The 18,731-nt window shown below is 44.4% G+C and overlaps 2 protein-coding genes and 1 pseudogene across 2 annotated transcripts; all 3 read left to right on the forward strand.

Moving 5' to 3' along the window:
• The first annotated feature begins 9,267 nt into the window (after nt 1-9,267).
• Nucleotides 9,268-10,295, forward strand: LOC124689758 (heat shock protein 81-3-like). The gene is made up of 3 exons (XM_047223234.1): nt 9,268-9,357; nt 9,648-10,022; nt 10,290-10,295. Exons 1-3 carry the CDS (start codon nt 9,268-9,270, stop codon nt 10,293-10,295), a joined length of 471 nt encoding a protein of 156 aa, XP_047079190.1.
• Nucleotides 10,296-10,329: 34 nt separating this feature from the next.
• On the forward strand, nt 10,330-13,287 carry LOC124689759 (annotated as a pseudogene).
• On the forward strand, nt 13,112-14,751 carry LOC124686506 (F-box protein At5g07610-like). The gene is made up of 2 exons (XM_047220437.1): nt 13,112-14,127; nt 14,385-14,751. The coding sequence occupies exons 1-2, from the start codon at nt 13,287-13,289 to the stop codon at nt 14,453-14,455; spliced, it is 912 nt and encodes a 303-aa protein (XP_047076393.1). The 5' UTR covers nt 13,112-13,286; the 3' UTR covers nt 14,456-14,751.
• The last annotated feature ends 3,980 nt before the right edge of the window (nt 14,752-18,731 follow it).

Raw genomic sequence — 18,731 nt, forward strand, 5'->3', positions numbered from 1 at the left:
ATGTCCTTAGGCTTTACTCATAATGTTCAAGGCGAAGTTTCTTCTTCGTTAAATTGTTATATGGTTGGAATTGGAAAATGCTACATGTAGTAATTCTAAAATGTCTTGGATAATGTGATACTTGGCAATTGTTGTGCTCATGTTTAAGCTCTTGCATCATATGCTTTGTACCCATTAATGAAGAAATACATAGAGCTTGCTAAAATTTGATTTGCATATTTGGTCTCTCTAAGGTCTAGATAATATCTAGTATTGAGTTTTGAACAACAAGGAAGACGGTGTAGAGTCTTATAATGTTTACAATATGTCTTTTATGTGAGTTTTGCTGCACCGGTTCATCCTTGAGTTTGCTTCAAATAACCTTGCTAGCCTAAACCTTGTATCGAGAGGGAATACTTCTCATGCATCCAAAATCCTTGAGCCAACTACTATGCCATTTGTGTCCACCATACCTACCTACTACATGGTATTTCTCCGCCATTCCAAAGTAAATTGCTTGAGTGCTACCTTTAAAATTCCATCATTCACCTTTGCAATATATAGCTCATGGGACAAAATAGCCTTAAAAACTATTGTAGTATTGAATATGTACTTATGCACTTTATATTTTATTAAGTTGCTTGTTGTGCGATAACCATGCTTCTGGGAACGCCATCAACTATTGTTGAATATCATGTGAGTTGCTATGCATGTCCGTCTTGTACTGAAGGATCTATCATTTTAGTGGTTGGAGCATGCAAAATTGTTAGAGAAGAACATTGGGCCGCTAACTAAAGCCATGAATCATGGTGGAAGTTTCAGTTTGGCCATATATCCTCAATCTCATATGAGAATAATAATCGTTGCTACATGCTTATGCATTTAAGAGGAGTCCATTATCCGTTGTCCATGTTGTCCCGGTATGGATGTCTAAGTTGAGAATAATCAAAAGCGAGAAATCCAAAATGCGAGCATTCTCCTTAGACCTTTGTACGAGCGGCATGGAGGTACCCCTTTGTGACACTTGGTTGAAACATGGCATGCAAAGATCCGGTAGTCCAAGCTAAGTAGGACGAGGTGCGGGCACTATTAGTATACTATGCATGAGGCTTGCAACTTGTAAGATATAATTTACATAACTCATATGCTTTATTACTACCGTTGACAAAATTGTTTCATGTTTTCAAAATAAAAGCTCTAGCACAAATACAGCAATCGATGCTTTCCTCTTTGAAGGACCATTCTTTTACTTTTATTGTTGAGTCAGTTTACCTATCTCCTTCCACCTTAAGAAGCAAACACTTGAGTGAACTGTGCATTGATTCCTACATACTTGCATATTGCACTTGTTATATTACTTTATGTTGACAATATCCATGAGATATACATGTTATAAGTTGAAAGCAACCGCTGAAACTTCATCTTCCTTTGTGTTGCTTCAACACCTTTACTTTGATTTATTGCTTTATGAGTTAACTCTTATGCAAGACTTATTGATGCTTGTCTTGAAGTACTATTCATGAAAAGTCTTTGCTATATGATTCGCTTGTTTACTCATGTCATTACTTTTGTTTTGATCGCTGCATTCATTACATATGTTTACAAATAGTATGATCAAGATTATGATGGTATGTCACTTCAGAAATTATCTTTGTTATCGTTTTACCTGCTCGGGACGAGCGAGAACTAAGCTTGGGGATGCTGATACGTCTCCAACGTATCGATAATTTCTTATGTTCCATGCTACTTTATTGATGATACCTACATGTTTTATGCACATTATATGTCATATTTATGCATTTTCTGGAACTAACCTATTAACAAGATGCCGAAGAGCCGATTCTTTGTTTTACTGCTGTTTTTGGTTTCAGAAATCCTAGTAAGGAAATATTCTCGGAATTGGACGAAACTTTCGCCCGGGGTCCTATTTTTGCACGAAGCTTCCGGAAGACCGAAGAGATAACGAAGTGGGGCCACGAGGCAGCCGGGGGACAGGGCGGCGCGGCCCAAGCCCCGGCCGCGCGGCCCTACCCCTGGGCACCTCGTGTGGCCCCCGCGTTGCCCTTCCGCCTACTTAAAGTCTCCGTCGCGAAACCCCCAGTACCGAGAGCCACGATACGGAAAACCTTCCAGAGACGCCGCCGCCGCGAATCCCATCTCGGGGGATTCATGAGATCGCCTCCGGCACCCTGCCGGGAGGGGATTCATCTCCCGGAGGACTCTACACCGCCATGGTCGCCTCCGGAGTGATGAGTGAGTAGTTCACCCCTGGACCATGGGTCCATAGCAGTAGCTAGATGGTCGTCTTCTCCTTGTTGTGCTTCATTGTTGGATCTTGTGAGCTGCCTAACATGATCAAGATCATCTATCCGTAATTCTATATGTTGTGTTTGTCGGGATCCGATGGATAGAGAGTACTATGATTATGGTGATTATCAATCTATTGTTTATGTGTTGTTTATGATCTTGCATGCTCTCCGTTATTAGTAGAGGCTCTGGCCAAGTTTGTACTCTTAACTCCAAGAGGGAGTATTTATGCTCGATAGTGGGTTCATGCCTCCATTAAATCTGGGATAGTGACAGAAAGTTCTAAGGTTGTGGATGTGTTGTTGCCACTAGGGATAAAACATTGATTCTATGTCTAAGGATGTAGTTGTCGATTACATTACGCACCATACTTAATGCAATTGTCTGTTGCTTAGCAACTTAATACTGAATGGGGTTCGGATGATAACCTGAAGGTGGACTTTTTAGGCATAGATGCAGTTGGATGGCGGTCTATGTACTTTGTCGTAATGCCCGGATTAAATCTCACTATATTTATCATATCATGTATATGCATTGTTATGTCTTTCTCTATTTGTCAATTGCCCGACTGTAATTTGTTCACCCAACATGCTTTTATCTTATGGGAGAGACACCTCTAGTGAACTGTGGACCCCGGTCCTATTCTTTACATAGCATACAATCTATCGCAATTGTGTTTTACTTGTTTTCTTTGCAAACATCTTCCACTCGATACGTTTAATCCTTTGTTACAGCAAGCCGGTGAGATTGACAACCTCACTGTTTCGTTGGGACAAAGTACTTTGGTTTTGTTGTGCAGATTCCACGTTGGCGCCGGAATCCCTGTTGTTGCGCCACATCACATTTCACCACCATCAACCTTCAACGTGCTTCTTGGCTCCTACTGGTTCGATTAAACCTTGGTTTCTTTCTGAGGGAAAACTTGCTACTGTGCGCATCATACCTTCCTCTTGGGGTTCCCAACGAACGTGTGAGTTACACGCCATCAACCTCCATCACCACCGACGTCTCTCCATCGACCAGCCATGTTTCCCCCATCCATGTGTGAGTAATTCCCCCGCTGTAGGCTGAAGGGGATGGTAGGGATTGGATGAGATTGATCATGTAATAGTCACAAGATTGTTAGGGCATGGTGCCTAGTATCCGTAGATGTTACTTTTATGATATTGTTGCAACTTGTTATGCTTAATGCTTGTCACTAGGGCCCGAGTGCCATGATCTCAGATCTGAACATGTTATTGTTTCATCATGATATGCATTGTTTTATGATCTTACCTGCAAGTTGTATACACACGTTGCTGTCCGGAACCAATGGCCCCGAAGTGACAGAAATCAGGACAACTGGAGGGGATGGTAGTGATGTGAGGATCACATGTGTTCACGGAGTGTTAATGCTTTGCTCCGGTACTCTATTAAAAGGAGTACCTTAATTTCCAGTAGTTTCCCTAGAGGCCCGGCTGCCACCGGCTGGTAGGACAAAAGATGTTGTGCAAGTTTCTCATTGCGAGCACGTACGACTATATATGGAACACATGCCTATTGATTGATTAGTACTTGGATACCGCTTTATTATTACCCGCAAATGCCCTACCATGATTGTTATATAAATTCTCTCATCCATGCAACGCCCGTTCATCCGTCCCCGTGCCTACGATATTTTAATCCTGCTTGTTTACTATAATCACTACTGCTGTCTTTATTTCACTCTGCTTCGTTATTTCACTATTCCTACTGCTATAAAACTGTTGCTACTCGATAAACTCTTGCGAGCAAGTCCGTTTCCAGTGCAGCTGAATTGACAACTCCGCTGTTAAGGCTTACAAGTATTCTTTGTCTCCCCTTGTGTCGAATCAATAAATTGGGTAATACTTCCCTCGAAGACTGTTGCGATCCCCTATACTTGTGGGTCATCAATGATCTATGAGAGCTCAAAACAATTGCCAAGTATCAAATTATTCAAGACCATATGAAGCATTTTATGATTCCAACAAAATATCAACAAGTGAAGCGATCAACTTTCGCCCTTGAACATTAAAAGCATGAATGAAGAACACTAGTGTTCATATGAAAAAGCGGAGCGTGTCTCTCTCCCACACAAGGATGAACTTATTCAGAGAATGAAAATAACAAAACGAAAATAAAAGCACACGGACGCTCCAAATAAAGTACATAAGATGTGACTCGAATAAAAATATAGTTTCAATAGAAGAAACCCGATAAGTTGATGAAGAAGGGGATGCCTTGGGCATCCCCAAGCTTAGACGCTTGAGTCTTCTTGAAATATGCAGGGATGAACCACGGGGGCATCCCCAAGCTTAGGCTTTTCACTCTTCTTGATCATATATCACCCTCTTCTCTTGACCCTTGAAAACTTCCTCCACACCAAAATTTTAAGCAAACTCATTAGAGGGTTAGTGCATAATCAAAATTCACATGTTCAGAGGTGACACAATCATTCTTAACACTTCTGGACATTGCACAAAACTTCTGAAAGTTAATGGAACAAAGAAACTTATCCAACTTAACAAAAGCGGCAATGCGAAATAAAAGGCAGAATCTGTCAAAAAACAGAACAGTCCGTAAAGATGAATCTGGCAGGGGCACTTAACTTGCTCAAACGGAAAAACTCAAAACTAATGAAAGTTGCGTACATATCTGTGGATCACACACGTAAATTTGCAGATTTTTTTTGATTTTTTTACAGAGACTTCTGCGCGAATTCGTGATGACACAGCAATGCTGTTTCTGCGCAGACAATCCAAATCTAGCATCAACTTTACCATAGAGACTTTACTTGGCACAAAAACATGATAAGGAGAGGTTGCTACAGTAGTAAACAACTTCCAAGACTCAAATATAAAACAAAAGTGCTGTAGTAAAATAAACACATGGGTTATCTCCCAAGAAGTTCTTTCTTTATAGCCATTAAGATGGGCTCAGTAATTTTAATGATACTCTCGCAAGAAATAAGCGTTGAAGCAAAAGAGAGCATCAAGAAGCAAATTCAAAGCACATTTAAGCCTAACCCACTTCCTATGAAAAGGAATCTTGTACACAAATAGATTCATGAAAAACAAAGTGGCAAGCATAGATAAGCAACACAAGCGCAATTTCAAGATTCTCAACATAAAGAGGGGAAACTTAATATTATTAAGATGCTTATAACCATGTTTCCCTCTCTCATAATAACTTTCAGTAGCATCATGAACAAACTCAACAATATAACTATCACATAAAGCATTCTTGTCATGAGCCACATGCATAAAAAATTTACTCTCCACATAAGCATAATCAATTTTATTAGTTGTAGTGGGAGCAAATTCAATAAAATAGCTATCATTATTATTCTCATCAAGTGTAGGAGGCATAGTATAATCATAATAAAATTTACTCTCCATAGTAGGCGGCACCAAAAGACCACTATCATTATAATCATCATAAATAGGAGGCAAAGTATCATCAAAGAAAATTTTCTCCTCAATGCTTGGGGGACTAAAAATATCATGCTCATCAAAACCAGCTTCCCCAAGCTTAGAATTTTCCATATCATTAGCAACAATGGTGTTCAAAGCGTTCATACTAATATCATTGCTACTAGCATGCAAATAAGATTCCATAGGTTTTTTAATTTTCGCAACAAACAATCCATGTCTTAACTCAGGAAATAGAAATAAAAGCTCACTGTTGCTTTCCATTATGCCTAACTAGTGTAAACAAGAAACCAAAAGATGCAATTGCAGGATCTAAAGGAAATAGCTTCGAGCACTTACAACGGCACAGAAAATAACTTATTTACCTGGGACCGGAGTATGATGCCTTTTACCTTTCCTCCCCGGCAACGGCGCCAGAAAAGTGCTTGATGTCTACGGGTGCTTCTATTCTTGTAGACAGTGTTGGGCCTCCAAGAGCAGAGGTTTGTAGAACGAGCAGCAAGTTTTCCCTTAAGTGGATCACCCAAGGTTTATCGAACTCAGGGAGGAAGAGGTCAAAGATATCCCTCTCAAGCAACCCTGCAATCACGATACAAGAAGTCTCTTGTGTCCCCAACACACCTAATAGACTTGTCAGATGTATAGGCGCACTAGTTCGGCGAAGATATAGTAAAACACAGGTGGTATAGATGGTGGTAATATTGCAGAAAGTAAAGATGCAAGAAAAGCAAGAAACAAGCGGCGCCAGAAAATAGCTTGCGGGCGTGGGAAGCAATTCTTTGTGGTGGAAACAAGGCCTAGGGATCATACTTTTACTAGTGGACACTCTCAACATTGATCACATAATAAATAAGTTCTCTTCCTTGTGCTACATATACTCTTGTTGGATGATGAACACCACTAATTGTGTAGGGCTACAAGAGCTCCCTCAAGCCGGAGTTAACAAGCGCCACAACATTCGATATTCATGTTTAAGTAACCTTAGAGCACAATAGATCTTTGCAAAATAGACCGAGTACTAACATAGCATACACACTGTCACCTTTACACTATGAAGGGGGAATAAATCACATCAATACTATCATAGCGATAATCAACTCCATAACCTACAAGAGATTATGATCATAATCTACGACAAGAACCACACGATGCACACACTGTCACCATTACACCATGCAGGAGGAATAGACTACTTTAATAACATCACATGAGTAGCACATAGATAAATAGTGATACAAAACACATTGCAATCATAAAGGGATATAAATAAGCACTTCAATATGCTATTCATAACAGTGAATAAGTATTCTGTGAAATATAGCCTAAGAGACCCACACGGTGCACACACTGTCACCTTTACACACGTGGGACAAGGAGTCTCCGGAGATCACATAAGTAAAATCCACTTGACTAGCATAATGACATCTAGATTACAAGCATCATCATATGAATCTCAATCATGTAAGGCAGCTCATGAGATTATTGTATTGAAGTACATAGAGAGAGATTAACCACATAGCTACCGGTACAGCCCTTAGCCTCTATGGAGAACTACTCCCTCCTCATGGGAGACATCAGCGGTGATGAAGATGGCGGTGGTGTCGATGGAGGAGCCTTCCGGGGGCACTTCCCCGTCCCGGCGGCGTGCCGGAACAGAGACTCCTGTCCCCCAGATCTTGGCTTCGCGATGGCGGCGGCTCTGGAAGGTTTCTCGTACCGTGGCTTTTTCGTATCGGGGTTTTAGGTCAGGGAGACTTTATAGGCGAAAGGGGAGCCTCGGAGGGGCCCTGGTGGGGCCAGACAACAGGGGGGCGCCCCCCCTGGGCCGCGCCGCCACCATGTGTGGTGGGCCTGTGGCCCCCCTCTGCTGACTCTCGGGTGTTCTGGAAGCTTCCGGTGAAAATAGGGTACTGGGCGTTGATTTCGTCCAATTCCGAGAATATTTCCTTACTAGGATTTCGAAACCAAAAACAGCAGAAACGAGAACCGGCACTTCGGCATCTCGTCAATAGGTTAGTTCGGAAAAGGCATCAAAACGATATAAAGTGTGAACAAAACATGTAGGTATTGTCATAAAACAAGCATGGAACATCAGAAATTATAGATACGTTGGAGACGTATCAGCATCCCCAAGCTTAGTTCCTACTCGCCCTCGAGTAGGTAAACGATAACACAATTAATTTCTGAAGTGACATGCTACCATCATAATCTTGATCAACATTATTGTAAAGCATATGACATGAATGGAGTGATTCAAATCAATGATCTATAGGTTGCGAACAAATAGATAACATATAGCAAAACTTTTCATGAATAGTACTTTCAAGACAAATATCAAAAAGTCCTGCATAAGAGTTAACTCATAAAGCAATAAATTCAAAGTAAAGGCATCGAAGCAACACAAAGGAAGATATAAGTTTCAGCAGTTGCTTTCAACTTTCAACATGCATATCTCATGGATAATTGTCAACATAGAGTAATATGATGAATGCAAATAAGCAAGTATGTAAGAATCAATGCACAGTTGACACAAGTGTTTACTTCTAAGGTGGAAGGAAATAGGTAAACTGACTCAACAATAAAGTAAAAGATAGGCCCGTCGCAGAGGGAAGCAGGGATTAAATCATGTGCTAGAGCTTTTCAAGTTTTGAAATCATATAGAGAGCATAAAAGTAAAATTTTAAGAGGTGTTTGTTGTTGTCAACGAATGGTAATCTTCCTCGCGAACAAAAACAAGAAAAGATACAAAATCGATTGGATCTAAAGGTCCATACCAAGATGATTGTAATCTTTTGACACCACCATTGCCGGCGGGAAGGAGATCTTATCGTTGAACAAAAGCCCAAAGATCACTTATTAAAAACGATGCCATCTCCATTGAGGGGAAACCAACAAGAAGAGGACTACCAAAACCCTAACATAATCTATTGAAAACTCCATGCATAGATTGGGTTCCCACTCCTCCCGACGCCGGTGAAGCTGATCAGAGAAGTGGAAACCGATCTATGAAGGAAGCTGAATTAGAGGCGGCTAGGCGGCTGTCTTTTTTCGTTAGTATTTTTTATGTTGCTGGAAAATATACCCGGGGCATGGTTGATAAATTGGCCAGTTTCATGTAATAATTTACTTGAAATTGAGCGTAATAGAGGTTAAAATGCATATAACACCTTTTTGGTGGGGCAGTTTTCTGGTAGAGGGACTCCATCCAGGTTTATGTCGATCTCCCTAATTCTGAGGGGCTAAAACGGAAAACCTCGGAAACGCTTCAAGCCGCCACCGTCCTCTTCGGGAACCTTCGCGAAAACACCGCCCCGGCCGCCGCCGCGCACCTCGCTGCGCGAAGCTCGTCTTCGAAGCCACATTTTATTTCATTTTCTTTCAAAACAAGCCTGGAGTCGCCACCGCCTTCCTCCGCACGCCTCCGTAACGGGAACGGCGGCCAAACCCCTCTCCTCCTCCTCCTCCTCCTCGTCCTCCCTCTCCTCCTCGTTGCTCTCTCATGCGGCCCCTCCCTCCGCTCGCCCCTCTCCGGTCCACCCGTCTCCTCCCCATGGCGGCGTCCCCGGCGTCCCTCCGCGCCTCCGCGGGGGGCCTATTCTCGTCACTCGCCGGATCCCGCGCCGCCGCCAATCCCACCAAGGTACCCGTCGCTTGCCTTCTGTATGAATGTATCAAGCCGAGGTTCCATCGAGGACTGGCACGGGGGCCGGGCCGCGGTCCGTTGATATGCATTTCCGCCTTAGATTTGGTTCCCTTCCTAATTCGTTCGAAACTGCCGGCCTTCGGTCTTGTGGGGGGATTCAGCCATTGGGGCAACTCGGAGCTTACATACGAACTGGCCATGTGATTTGTACGAGTTTGGTTCTCTGCTCTTCAGAATCAATTTCATCGAATTTTTGCTAAGCGTGCTTGTTGGTTTAATTTTCGCAGGCGTTGGAGAAGATCAGGTTCGAGAGCCTCACGGGCAAGAGCAAGCTCCATGCGCAGCCGGAGCTCTTCATCCACATCGCCCCCGACAAGGACATGACCAACTCGGACCTCAGCACGATTGCCAGTTCTGGGACCAGGGAGTTTATAGAGAACCTCCCCGCTGGCGCGGACATTTCCATGATTGGTCAGTTTGGTGTCGGTTCCTTCTCTGCCTACCTTGTGGCCGAGAGGGTCCTCGTCACCACCAAGCACAACGACAACGAGCAGTTCATTTGGGAGTCCCAGGCTGGTGGGTCCTTTACTGCTTCCCATGACAAGTCCGGTGAGCAGCTCGGCGGGGGTACCAAGAGGGTCATCTACCTCAAGGACCAACAGGTATGAAGTCCAACCATCTTATACTTTGATGGGCGACCTTTCCATTCTTTGAGGTGATGTTTCTGCTCAGTTTTGCTCTAGATATGCTTATGCTTCATCTGAACTATATGGTTTTGTGGCCGCTAGATCCTAGCTGCTTAGTTATTTCTCTGTTCTAAATCATGTTGGAGAAATCTCATGGTCACTGCATCCATGGATCATGATGTCCAAGGTGTTCTATGTGTGTTAGCTGAGTTTTAGTCTGGGGTTTGGGTGTAATTTTCGCAGGTGTGAGATGCCTCTATCAAATATCTATCGAAATTGCCGGATGTCAGTCTTGTGGGGGATTCAGCCATTGGGGCAACTCAGAGCTTCCATTCGAACTGGCCATGTGATGTGTACAAGTTTGGTTCCCTGCTCTTCAAAGTCGATTTCATCGAATTTTTGCTAAACGTGCTATTGTTTTAATTTTCGCAGGCGTTGGAGAAGATCAGGTTCGAGAGCCTCACGGACAAGAGCAAGCTCCATGCGCAGCCGGAGCTCTTCATCCACATTGTCCCCGACAAGGACATGACCAACTCGGACCTCGTCTACAACCTCGGCACGATTGCCAGTTCTGGGACCAGGGAGTTTATAGAGAACCTCCCCGCTTGCGCGGACGTTTCCATGATTGGTCAGTTTGGTGTCGGTTCCTTCTCCGCCTACCTTGTGGCCGAGAGGGTCCTCGTCACCACCAAGCACAACGACGACGAGCAGTTCATTTGGGAGTCCCAGGCTGGTGGGTCCTTTACTGCTTCCCATGAAAAGTCCGGTGAGCAGCTCGGCGGGGGTACCAAGAGGGTCATCTACCTCAAGGACCAACAGGTATGAAGTCCAACCATCTTATACTTTGATGGGCGACCTTTCCATTCTTTGAGGTGATGTTTCTGCTCAGTTTTGCTCTAGATACGCTTATGCTTCATCTGAACTATATGGTTTTGTGGCCGCTAGATCCTAGCTGCTTAGTTATTTCTCTGTTCTAAATCATGTTGGAGAAATCTCATGGTCACTGCATCCATGGATCATGATGTCCAAGGTGTTCTATGTGTGTTAGCTGAGTTTTAGTCTGGGGTTTGGGTGTAATTTTCGCAGGTGTGAGATGCCTCTATCAAATATCTATCGAAATTGCCGGATGTCAGTCTTGTGGGGGGATTCAGCCATTGGGGCAACTCAGAGCTTCCATTCGAACTGGCCATGTGATGTGTACAAGTTTGGTTCCCTGCTCTTCAAAGTCGATTTCATCGAATTTTTGCTAAACGTGCTATTGTTTTAATTTTCGCAGGCGTTGGAGAAGATCAGGTTCGAGAGCCTCACGGACAAGAGCAAGCTCCATGCGCAGCCGGAGCTCTTCATCCACATTGTCCCCGACAAGGACATGACCAACTCGGACCTCGTCTACAACCTCGGCACGATTGCCGGTTCTGGGACCAGGGAGTTTATAGAGAACCTCCCGCTTGCGCGGACGTTTCCATGATTGGTCAGTTTGGTGTCGGTTCCTTCTCCGCCTACCTTGTGGCCGAGAGGGTCCTCGTCACCACCAAGCACAACGACGACGAGCAGTTCATTTGGGAGTCCCGAGGCTGGTGGGTCCTTTCTCGCTTCCCATGACAAGTCCGGTGAGCAGCTCGGCGGGGGTACCAAGAGGGTCATCTACCTCAAGGACCTACAGGTATGAAGTCCAACCATCTTATACTTTGATGGGCGACCTTTCCATTCTTTGAGGTGATGTTTCTGCTCAGTTTTGCTCTAGATACGCTTATGCTTCATCTGAACTATATGGTTTTGTGGCCGCTAGATCCTAGCTGCTTAGTTATTTCTCTGTTCTAAATCGTGTTGGAGAAATCTCATGGTCACTGCATCCATGGATCATGATGTCCAAGGTGTTCTATGTGTGTTAGCTGAGTTTTAGTCTGGGGTTTGGGTGTAATTTTCGCAGGTGTGAGATGCCTCTATCAAATATCTATCGAAATTGCCGGATGTCAGTCTTGTGGGGGGATTCAGCCATTGGGGCAACTCAGAGCTTCCATTCGAACTGGCCATGTGATGTGTACAAGTTTGGTTCCCTGCTCTTCAAAGTCGATTTCATCGAATTTTTGCTAAACATGCTATTGTTTTAATTTTCGCAGGCGTTGGAGAAGATCAGGTTCGAGAGCCTCACGGACAAGAGCAAGCTCCATGCGCAGCCGGAGCTCTTCATCCACATCGTCCCCGACAAGGACATGACCAACTCGGACCTCGTCTACAACCTCGGCACGATTGCCAGTTCTGGGACCAGGGAGTTTATAGAGAACCTCCCCGCTGGCGCGGACGTTTCCATGATTGGTCAGTTTGGTGTCGGTTCCTTCTCCGCCTACCTTGTGGCCGAGAGGGTCCTCGTCACCACCAAGCACAACGACGACGAGCAGTTCATCTGGGAGTCCCAGTCTGGTGGGTCCTTTACTGCTTCCCATGACAAGTCCGGTGAGCAGCTCGGCGGGGGTGCCAAGATGGTCATCTACCTCAAGGACCAACAGGTATGAAGTCCAACCATTTTATACTTTGATGGGCGACCTTTCCATTCTTTGAGGTGATGTTTGTGCTTAGTTTTGCTGCAGATATGCTTATGCTTCATCTGAACTATATGGTTTTGTGGCCGGTAGATCCTAGCTGCTTAGTTATTTCTCTGTTTTAAATCATGTTAGAGAAATCTCATGGTCACTGCATCCATGGATCATGATGTCCAGGGTGTTCTATATGGGTTAGCTGAGTGTTAGTCTGGGGTTTGGGTGTAATTTTCGCAGGTGTGAGATGCATCTATCAAATATCTGTTGCTGCAACAAATTCATCCTTAGGTGTAATGAAAAGAATCATCAAGTGGGATGAGCTGCTCTGGAACCTGACAAATTTAATTCTGCCATTATATTGTTTCCTGCATTGTTGCTGCAACAACTCCATCCTTGGATGTGGTTTTGTTGTGTCTAAAGTTTAAATTTCCCTTTTCAGGCGTATGCACTGTCCTCTGGAGCCGGGCCATCAGAGGTCAAGAAGGACAAGGATGAGTCGCCGCAGCAGGTGGTGGCGGTGGAGGCCAACCTCCCGGACGACATCATCTTGGAGATCCTCTCACGCTCGCAAGCCAGCTTAATATACCGGTTCATTCTTACATCGAAGGCGTTGGGCCGTGTTATTTCGTCCGACAAAAGATTATCTAGAGCATTTGCTGGTTACTTCTATCACACATACGATTTTTTCCGTGAGCCTAGAATAATGCGCTGCTTTGCCAGCATCTTTGGGCAGCAGATTGATCCTAGCCTGGATTTCATGCCACAGGATTATGAGTTCGAGCTAGTAGACAGCTGCATGGGCCTTCTTCTTTGTCGTTGCAACAAGACACCATCCTCTTCTGATGTGTTCAACTATGTAGTTTGCAATCCTGCAACAAAAAGTTGGTTAGATTTGCCCCCAAGCCCTACTAGCCGGAGAACTGCTATTTGCATGGCCCGTTTGGGTTTTGACCCTGCAGTCTCACCAGAATTTTATGTATTTGAATTCCTGGATATGGGTGAGGTCCTAGAAGTGTCTGGGGTAAACATCTTCTCATCTGCAATGACAAGCTGGACGTATCAAAACAGTGGGTGGGATAAGGTTATTGGTCTGCAAATTGATTCCAGAAGTATATTCATTCATGGAAGAATCCATCTGATTACACAGTTATCTGAGTTAGTTTCAGTAGACACCAGAGGGGAGTCTTGGACTGTATTCAGTAATTTGACTGTTGAGTTCATTGGGCTGTCACAAGGGCACTTACACTGTGTCACGGCAAATACAGCTGATGTTGCCGTTCTTTGTCTGGAGGAATATGACACCAAGACATGGGTTTCCAAACTTCATCTTGCCAAGGGACAGTTGTCTGAAAACAGTGCAGAGAATTGGAAAATAATTGGGATACATCCAGATTTCGACTTTCTTTATCTTGCCAGTATAGATGACAGTAAAATTGCATCCTACAGCATCAAGTTCCACGAATTGAAGCACATTGTTGACCTTGATGAAGGTGCCCAAGGGCAGTACTTTTCTTATGTTCCGATCTTCTCAGAGAATCTACAAGGTAATATCAAAGAATAGCAGTCACTGTTACTTCCATATTGTTCTACTTGTTGAACTCAGAAGCCGAACATAACTTGCAGTATAATTTTCTTGCCACTTTCCTTTCCCCCCTCTGTGTTTCCAGTCATTATCTTACTGCTTTGAGATTTACCATAGGCCTTTGATATGGGCTTGAATACTCTCAATCTGACTGATTGTACTTAATGTTATTATACTTGCATATACATCCATCTTAACACACAATCAGTACTCTTGCAGATCTTGAATGTAGACATTCGATAGATGGGAGCATTTGCAGGAACACATCAGAGACTATAAGATCAGCCTGACGTTGCTCTTGAGGTTACCAAGTAGATTACTGCTATATCATGCCATTCTTTACATCCTCCAAGTGCTCCTGTATGCAGGAAAACTCTGTTAAGTCACTAGATTAGTTTTACATCCCAGGATTTCAGTTGTAGCATGCTACCCTTATGAGCACCCAGTAATGTAAAGATGATGAAGACGCTCACTCTTGTTGGCCATATTGGAGGTGTCATTTTGCGTTAGTAACTCTGGACATCTTCAGATGTTAGAACGGAGCTAGCCAGGGACCTGTAGGTTATAGGACATTCCTGTAGATGGTAATGGTTTTGTCACACAGTTTGCACCTTCTGTAAATACAAATTGAGGTCAGTTCTATTTCTGGCTGTATTGGACGCTTTGATGTTGTTATCAGTGACAAGAATAGCAGAAGGATCTCGTGTTGAGATTGGTCAGTGCAGTAGTGCCAGCTTTTCCTGCTATCGATGTTCTATGCTTATCTAATTATTATAAATCAGGAAATCGGCCTAGGAGAAGCGTAAGGTAACAAATTATTCAGAGTTTCAGACTGTGGATGTACGTGGATGGGCTCTTGGCCCGGTGGTGAGAGCGCAGTGGTGCCTCAGCGCAGGTTCTAACCCCAGGTTCGACGTTGTGTGTCACACACCTTCTTTGTTAATAAAATGCCACAGGGGAGCCATCTTAAAGTGCTGGTCACTGTGTAGCCTGCTGCATAGAACTTAGTTGCAGTACAAAGCTCTGGTAAAGAAGTCATTCATTCATTGCAATAGACCAATAGTTCAATGAGACAATGAGCATGTGCATCAATCTGGTTGCCGCCTGGAACCCTCGATCTAAATCTGGAGTTTCCTACCCGGCACGCGACATCAAGTGGCACCGCTCCAGAGCAAAATCTCTCACCATCCACGTCTCTCACCAGAATTTGTCCACTCCTTCACGTCAGGATGACTCCACATTGCACCCATATCTTCCTCTGATACTTTCGAAAAAGATAGTTATGGTTGTCTAACCCACCGATATGACCGTTAGCGCGTCTGGCGATCGCGCTGGCGACTGGGTGGGCGATCCACGCCCACCGGCCGTCGGTGCTACCTCGTCGGCGCAACCTACATCGGATCGGGCTACCCTAGGTAGGTTCTGGGCGCTACTCCATGAAGGCGCCAGCTCTGGCTCAGAGGCAGAAGGAGATGAGGTGGGGGGGGGGGGGAGACGTTGGCGGCGGGCTATCTACCATCGCCGGATTCGGGCAGGGATCTTGAGGAGTCTTCGTCTAGGGGGGGGGAGACGTTGGCGGCGGGCTATCTACCATCGCCGGCTTCGGGCAGGGATCCTGAGGAGTCTTCGTCTGGACTTGCCCGGCGAGCAGAGAAGAGGCTGCTTCGCCAACATCGTCAGCGGCTGGCGGCGAGGGAGCTTCTTATTTCATCTTCGCCCAGCAAGGTATGCTCTCCTATACCCTCTTCTTCCGCGATCTCTCGACTTCGATCGTCTCGGCAACCTGTCCTCGAGCCATCGACGTTTCCTGCTGTTGTCGATGATGACGAAGGGTGGACGGTGGTTCAGAGGCGGCGTCGTTCATCTGATCTCGTGACAGATCACGGTACCGATCCGCAATCTACATGGTTTTCAAAATCCGAGCTACTGGGCTCTATTTCGAAACCATGCGCAGATCGGACTCGTGTTCTTGGCCGGCCTTTTTCGTGTAATGTTGCACAGCGTGAGGCTCGTCGAGCTAAGGCCCAAATCACATCTACGATAACCCAAAAATTTCCTTCCGATGCAAACATTGCTACTGGGCGTGCCTGGCGTCGGAAGCTAGGGTTTTGGTGGGCGCGGGCTAACTCGTCGTTCTCTGGCGGTTGCTGATACGTCCAAAACGTATCTACTTTCCCGAACACTTTTGCTATTGTTTTGTCTATAATTTGTGTATTTTGGATACAACTAACACGGATTAACGCTCTTTTCAGCAGAATTGCCCTAGTGTCTTATTTTTGTGCAGAAAATCAACTTTCAGGAAAATCCCCGGAAACAATTGCAAAGGGCCTATTTTTATAGAAGACATACGGAGCCAGAAGGGCAGGCCAGGGGGAGGCCCACGGCCCCCACACCATAGGCCGGCGCGGCCAAGGAGGGGGGCACGCCGCCTTATGGTGAGGGCGCCTCGGCCACCCCCAGACGCTCCCCTCTCGACTACTTAAGGCCTCTGACCTAAAAACGCGAGTGGGTTCGACCACTTTTCCAGAAGACATCTAGAACTCCGCCGCCATCGCGAAACTCAATCTCGGGATCAGAAACTCCGTTCTGGCACCCTGCAGGGACGGGGAATTGGAGGAGATCGTCGCCATCATCACCACCGACGCCTCTCCATCGACCATCCATGATTCCTCCATCCATGTGTGAGTAATTCCCCCGCTGTAGGCTGAAGGGGATGGTAGGGATTGGATGAGATTGATCATGTAATAGCCATAAGATTGTTAGGGCATAGTGCCTAGTATCTGTCGTTGGTACTTTTATGATATTGTTGCAACTTGTTATGCTTAATGCTTGTCACTAGGGCCCGAGTGCCATGATTTCAGATCTGAACATGTTATTGATTCATGATGATATTCATTGTTTTATGATCTTACATGCAAGTTGTATACACATATTGCTGTCCGGAACCCGAGGCCCCAAAGTGACGAGAAATTGGGACAACCGGAGGGGAAGGCTGTGATATGAGGATCACATGTGTTCACGGAGTGTTAATGCTTTGCTCCGGTACTCTATTAAAAGGAGTACCTTAATTACCGATAGTTTCCCTAGAGGCCCGGCTGCCACCGGCTGGTAGGACAAAAGATGTTGTGCAAGTTTCTCATTGCGAGCACGTACGACTATATACGGAACACATGCCTATGGTTGTTTAGTACTTGGATACCGTTTTATTATTATCTGCAAATGCCTAGTCTTGATTATTACATGAGTTATCTTATCCATGCAGCGCCCGTTCATCCATCCCTATGCCTACAGTATTTTAATCCTGCTGTTTACTAAAATCACTACTGCTGTCTTTATTACACTACTGCTTATATTTCACTACTGCTACTGCCATAAAACTGTTGCTACTGATAAACTACTGCGAGCAAGTTTGTTTCCAGGTGCAGCTGAATTGACAACTCCGTTGTTAATGCTTACAAATATTCTTTGGCTCCCTTGTGTCGAATCAATAAATTGGGTTTTACTTCCCTCGAAGACTGTTGCGATCCCCTATACTTGTGGGTCATCAAGACTATTTTCTGGCGCCGTTGCCGGGGAGCATAGCTTTATTTGCAAGTTCACCTGAATTGATATTGTTCGCTGCAAATTCTCCATCATGGGTAAAACTCGCGATGCTAAAGTCGACATATTACCATCCACTACAAGAAAAGGTACAACTCTGAGTACCTCTGCTGCTCTTGATTCACCATCTGTGATAAATCAACTTGTTTCACCACCACAAGCTTCACGTGTTGGTACTTCTGCTGAATCTGAAAATTCCTCTGATAATTTTGATGATGCTTCTACTGTGCTTGATGAAAATGGTTCATTAGGTCCTTTTCTAGATGCTACAATTGCTAGGTCTAGACAAATTGAAAATACTGAAATCCCTAATGAAAATACTGTTACACCTGTTAATTCACCTGAGTCTGATGATCCTGATGAATATTATGTGGAACTTGATGATGATTTTATTGATAAATGTAATGCTACTACTGGTACAAGTAACCTTAAAAAGCTTCTTGCACAACATGCTCTTAGATAAAAGCTGTCTCCTGATCCTAAATTTGCCACATCTCCTATAAACATTAAGGATAAGGATTATGATTTTTCTCTTGATTTATCTCATATATCTATTGTTGAGAAAACACCTTTTTGTGGTACTGAAAAAGAAAATGCTGTAGAGCACATGAATGAGCTTTCTACTTTGAGTAGCTTGTTTTCTGATGATGTTAAGATGCGTACTTATTTTGTTGCTAAAATTTTTCCTTTCTCATTAAAGGATGATGCTAAAATTTGGTACAATAGTTTGCCTCCTGATTCTATTGATAGTCCAAGTTGTTTGCTTGATGTTTTCTTTCGAAAATATTTTCCTGCTAGTGCTCAACATATTGCCTTGCAGAAAATTTATAGTTTTGACCAGGAAAATGGAGAGAAATTGTCTGAAGCTTGGGCAAGGTTTTGCTATCTTATTAGAGCTCGGCCTGGACATGATTTGGAAAAGCATGACTTACTTGATATATTTTATAGTGGACTAACTATTGAGTC

Source organism: Lolium rigidum, chromosome 2, assembly GCF_022539505.1.
Source record: "Lolium rigidum isolate FL_2022 chromosome 2, APGP_CSIRO_Lrig_0.1, whole genome shotgun sequence".
In the NCBI taxonomy this organism is placed as follows: domain Eukaryota; kingdom Viridiplantae; phylum Streptophyta; class Magnoliopsida; order Poales; family Poaceae; genus Lolium; species Lolium rigidum.

Excerpts from the sequence above, each read along its gene's own strand:
- LOC124689758 (XM_047223234.1), top strand. The coding sequence starts at position 9,268 with ATGGCGGCGTCCCCGGCGTCCCTCCGCGCCTCCGCGGGGGGCCTATTC. Across the intron at positions 9,358-9,647 it reads CCGCCGCCAATCCCACCAAG|GCGTTGGAGAAGATCAGGTT; the intron begins GTACCCGTCGCT and ends TAATTTTCGCAG.
- LOC124686506 (XM_047220437.1), top strand. The coding sequence starts at position 13,287 with ATGCGCTGCTTTGCCAGCATCTTTGGGCAGCAGATTGATCCTAGCCTG. Across the intron at positions 14,128-14,384 it reads CTTCTCAGAGAATCTACAAG|ATCTTGAATGTAGACATTCG; the intron begins GTAATATCAAAG and ends GTACTCTTGCAG.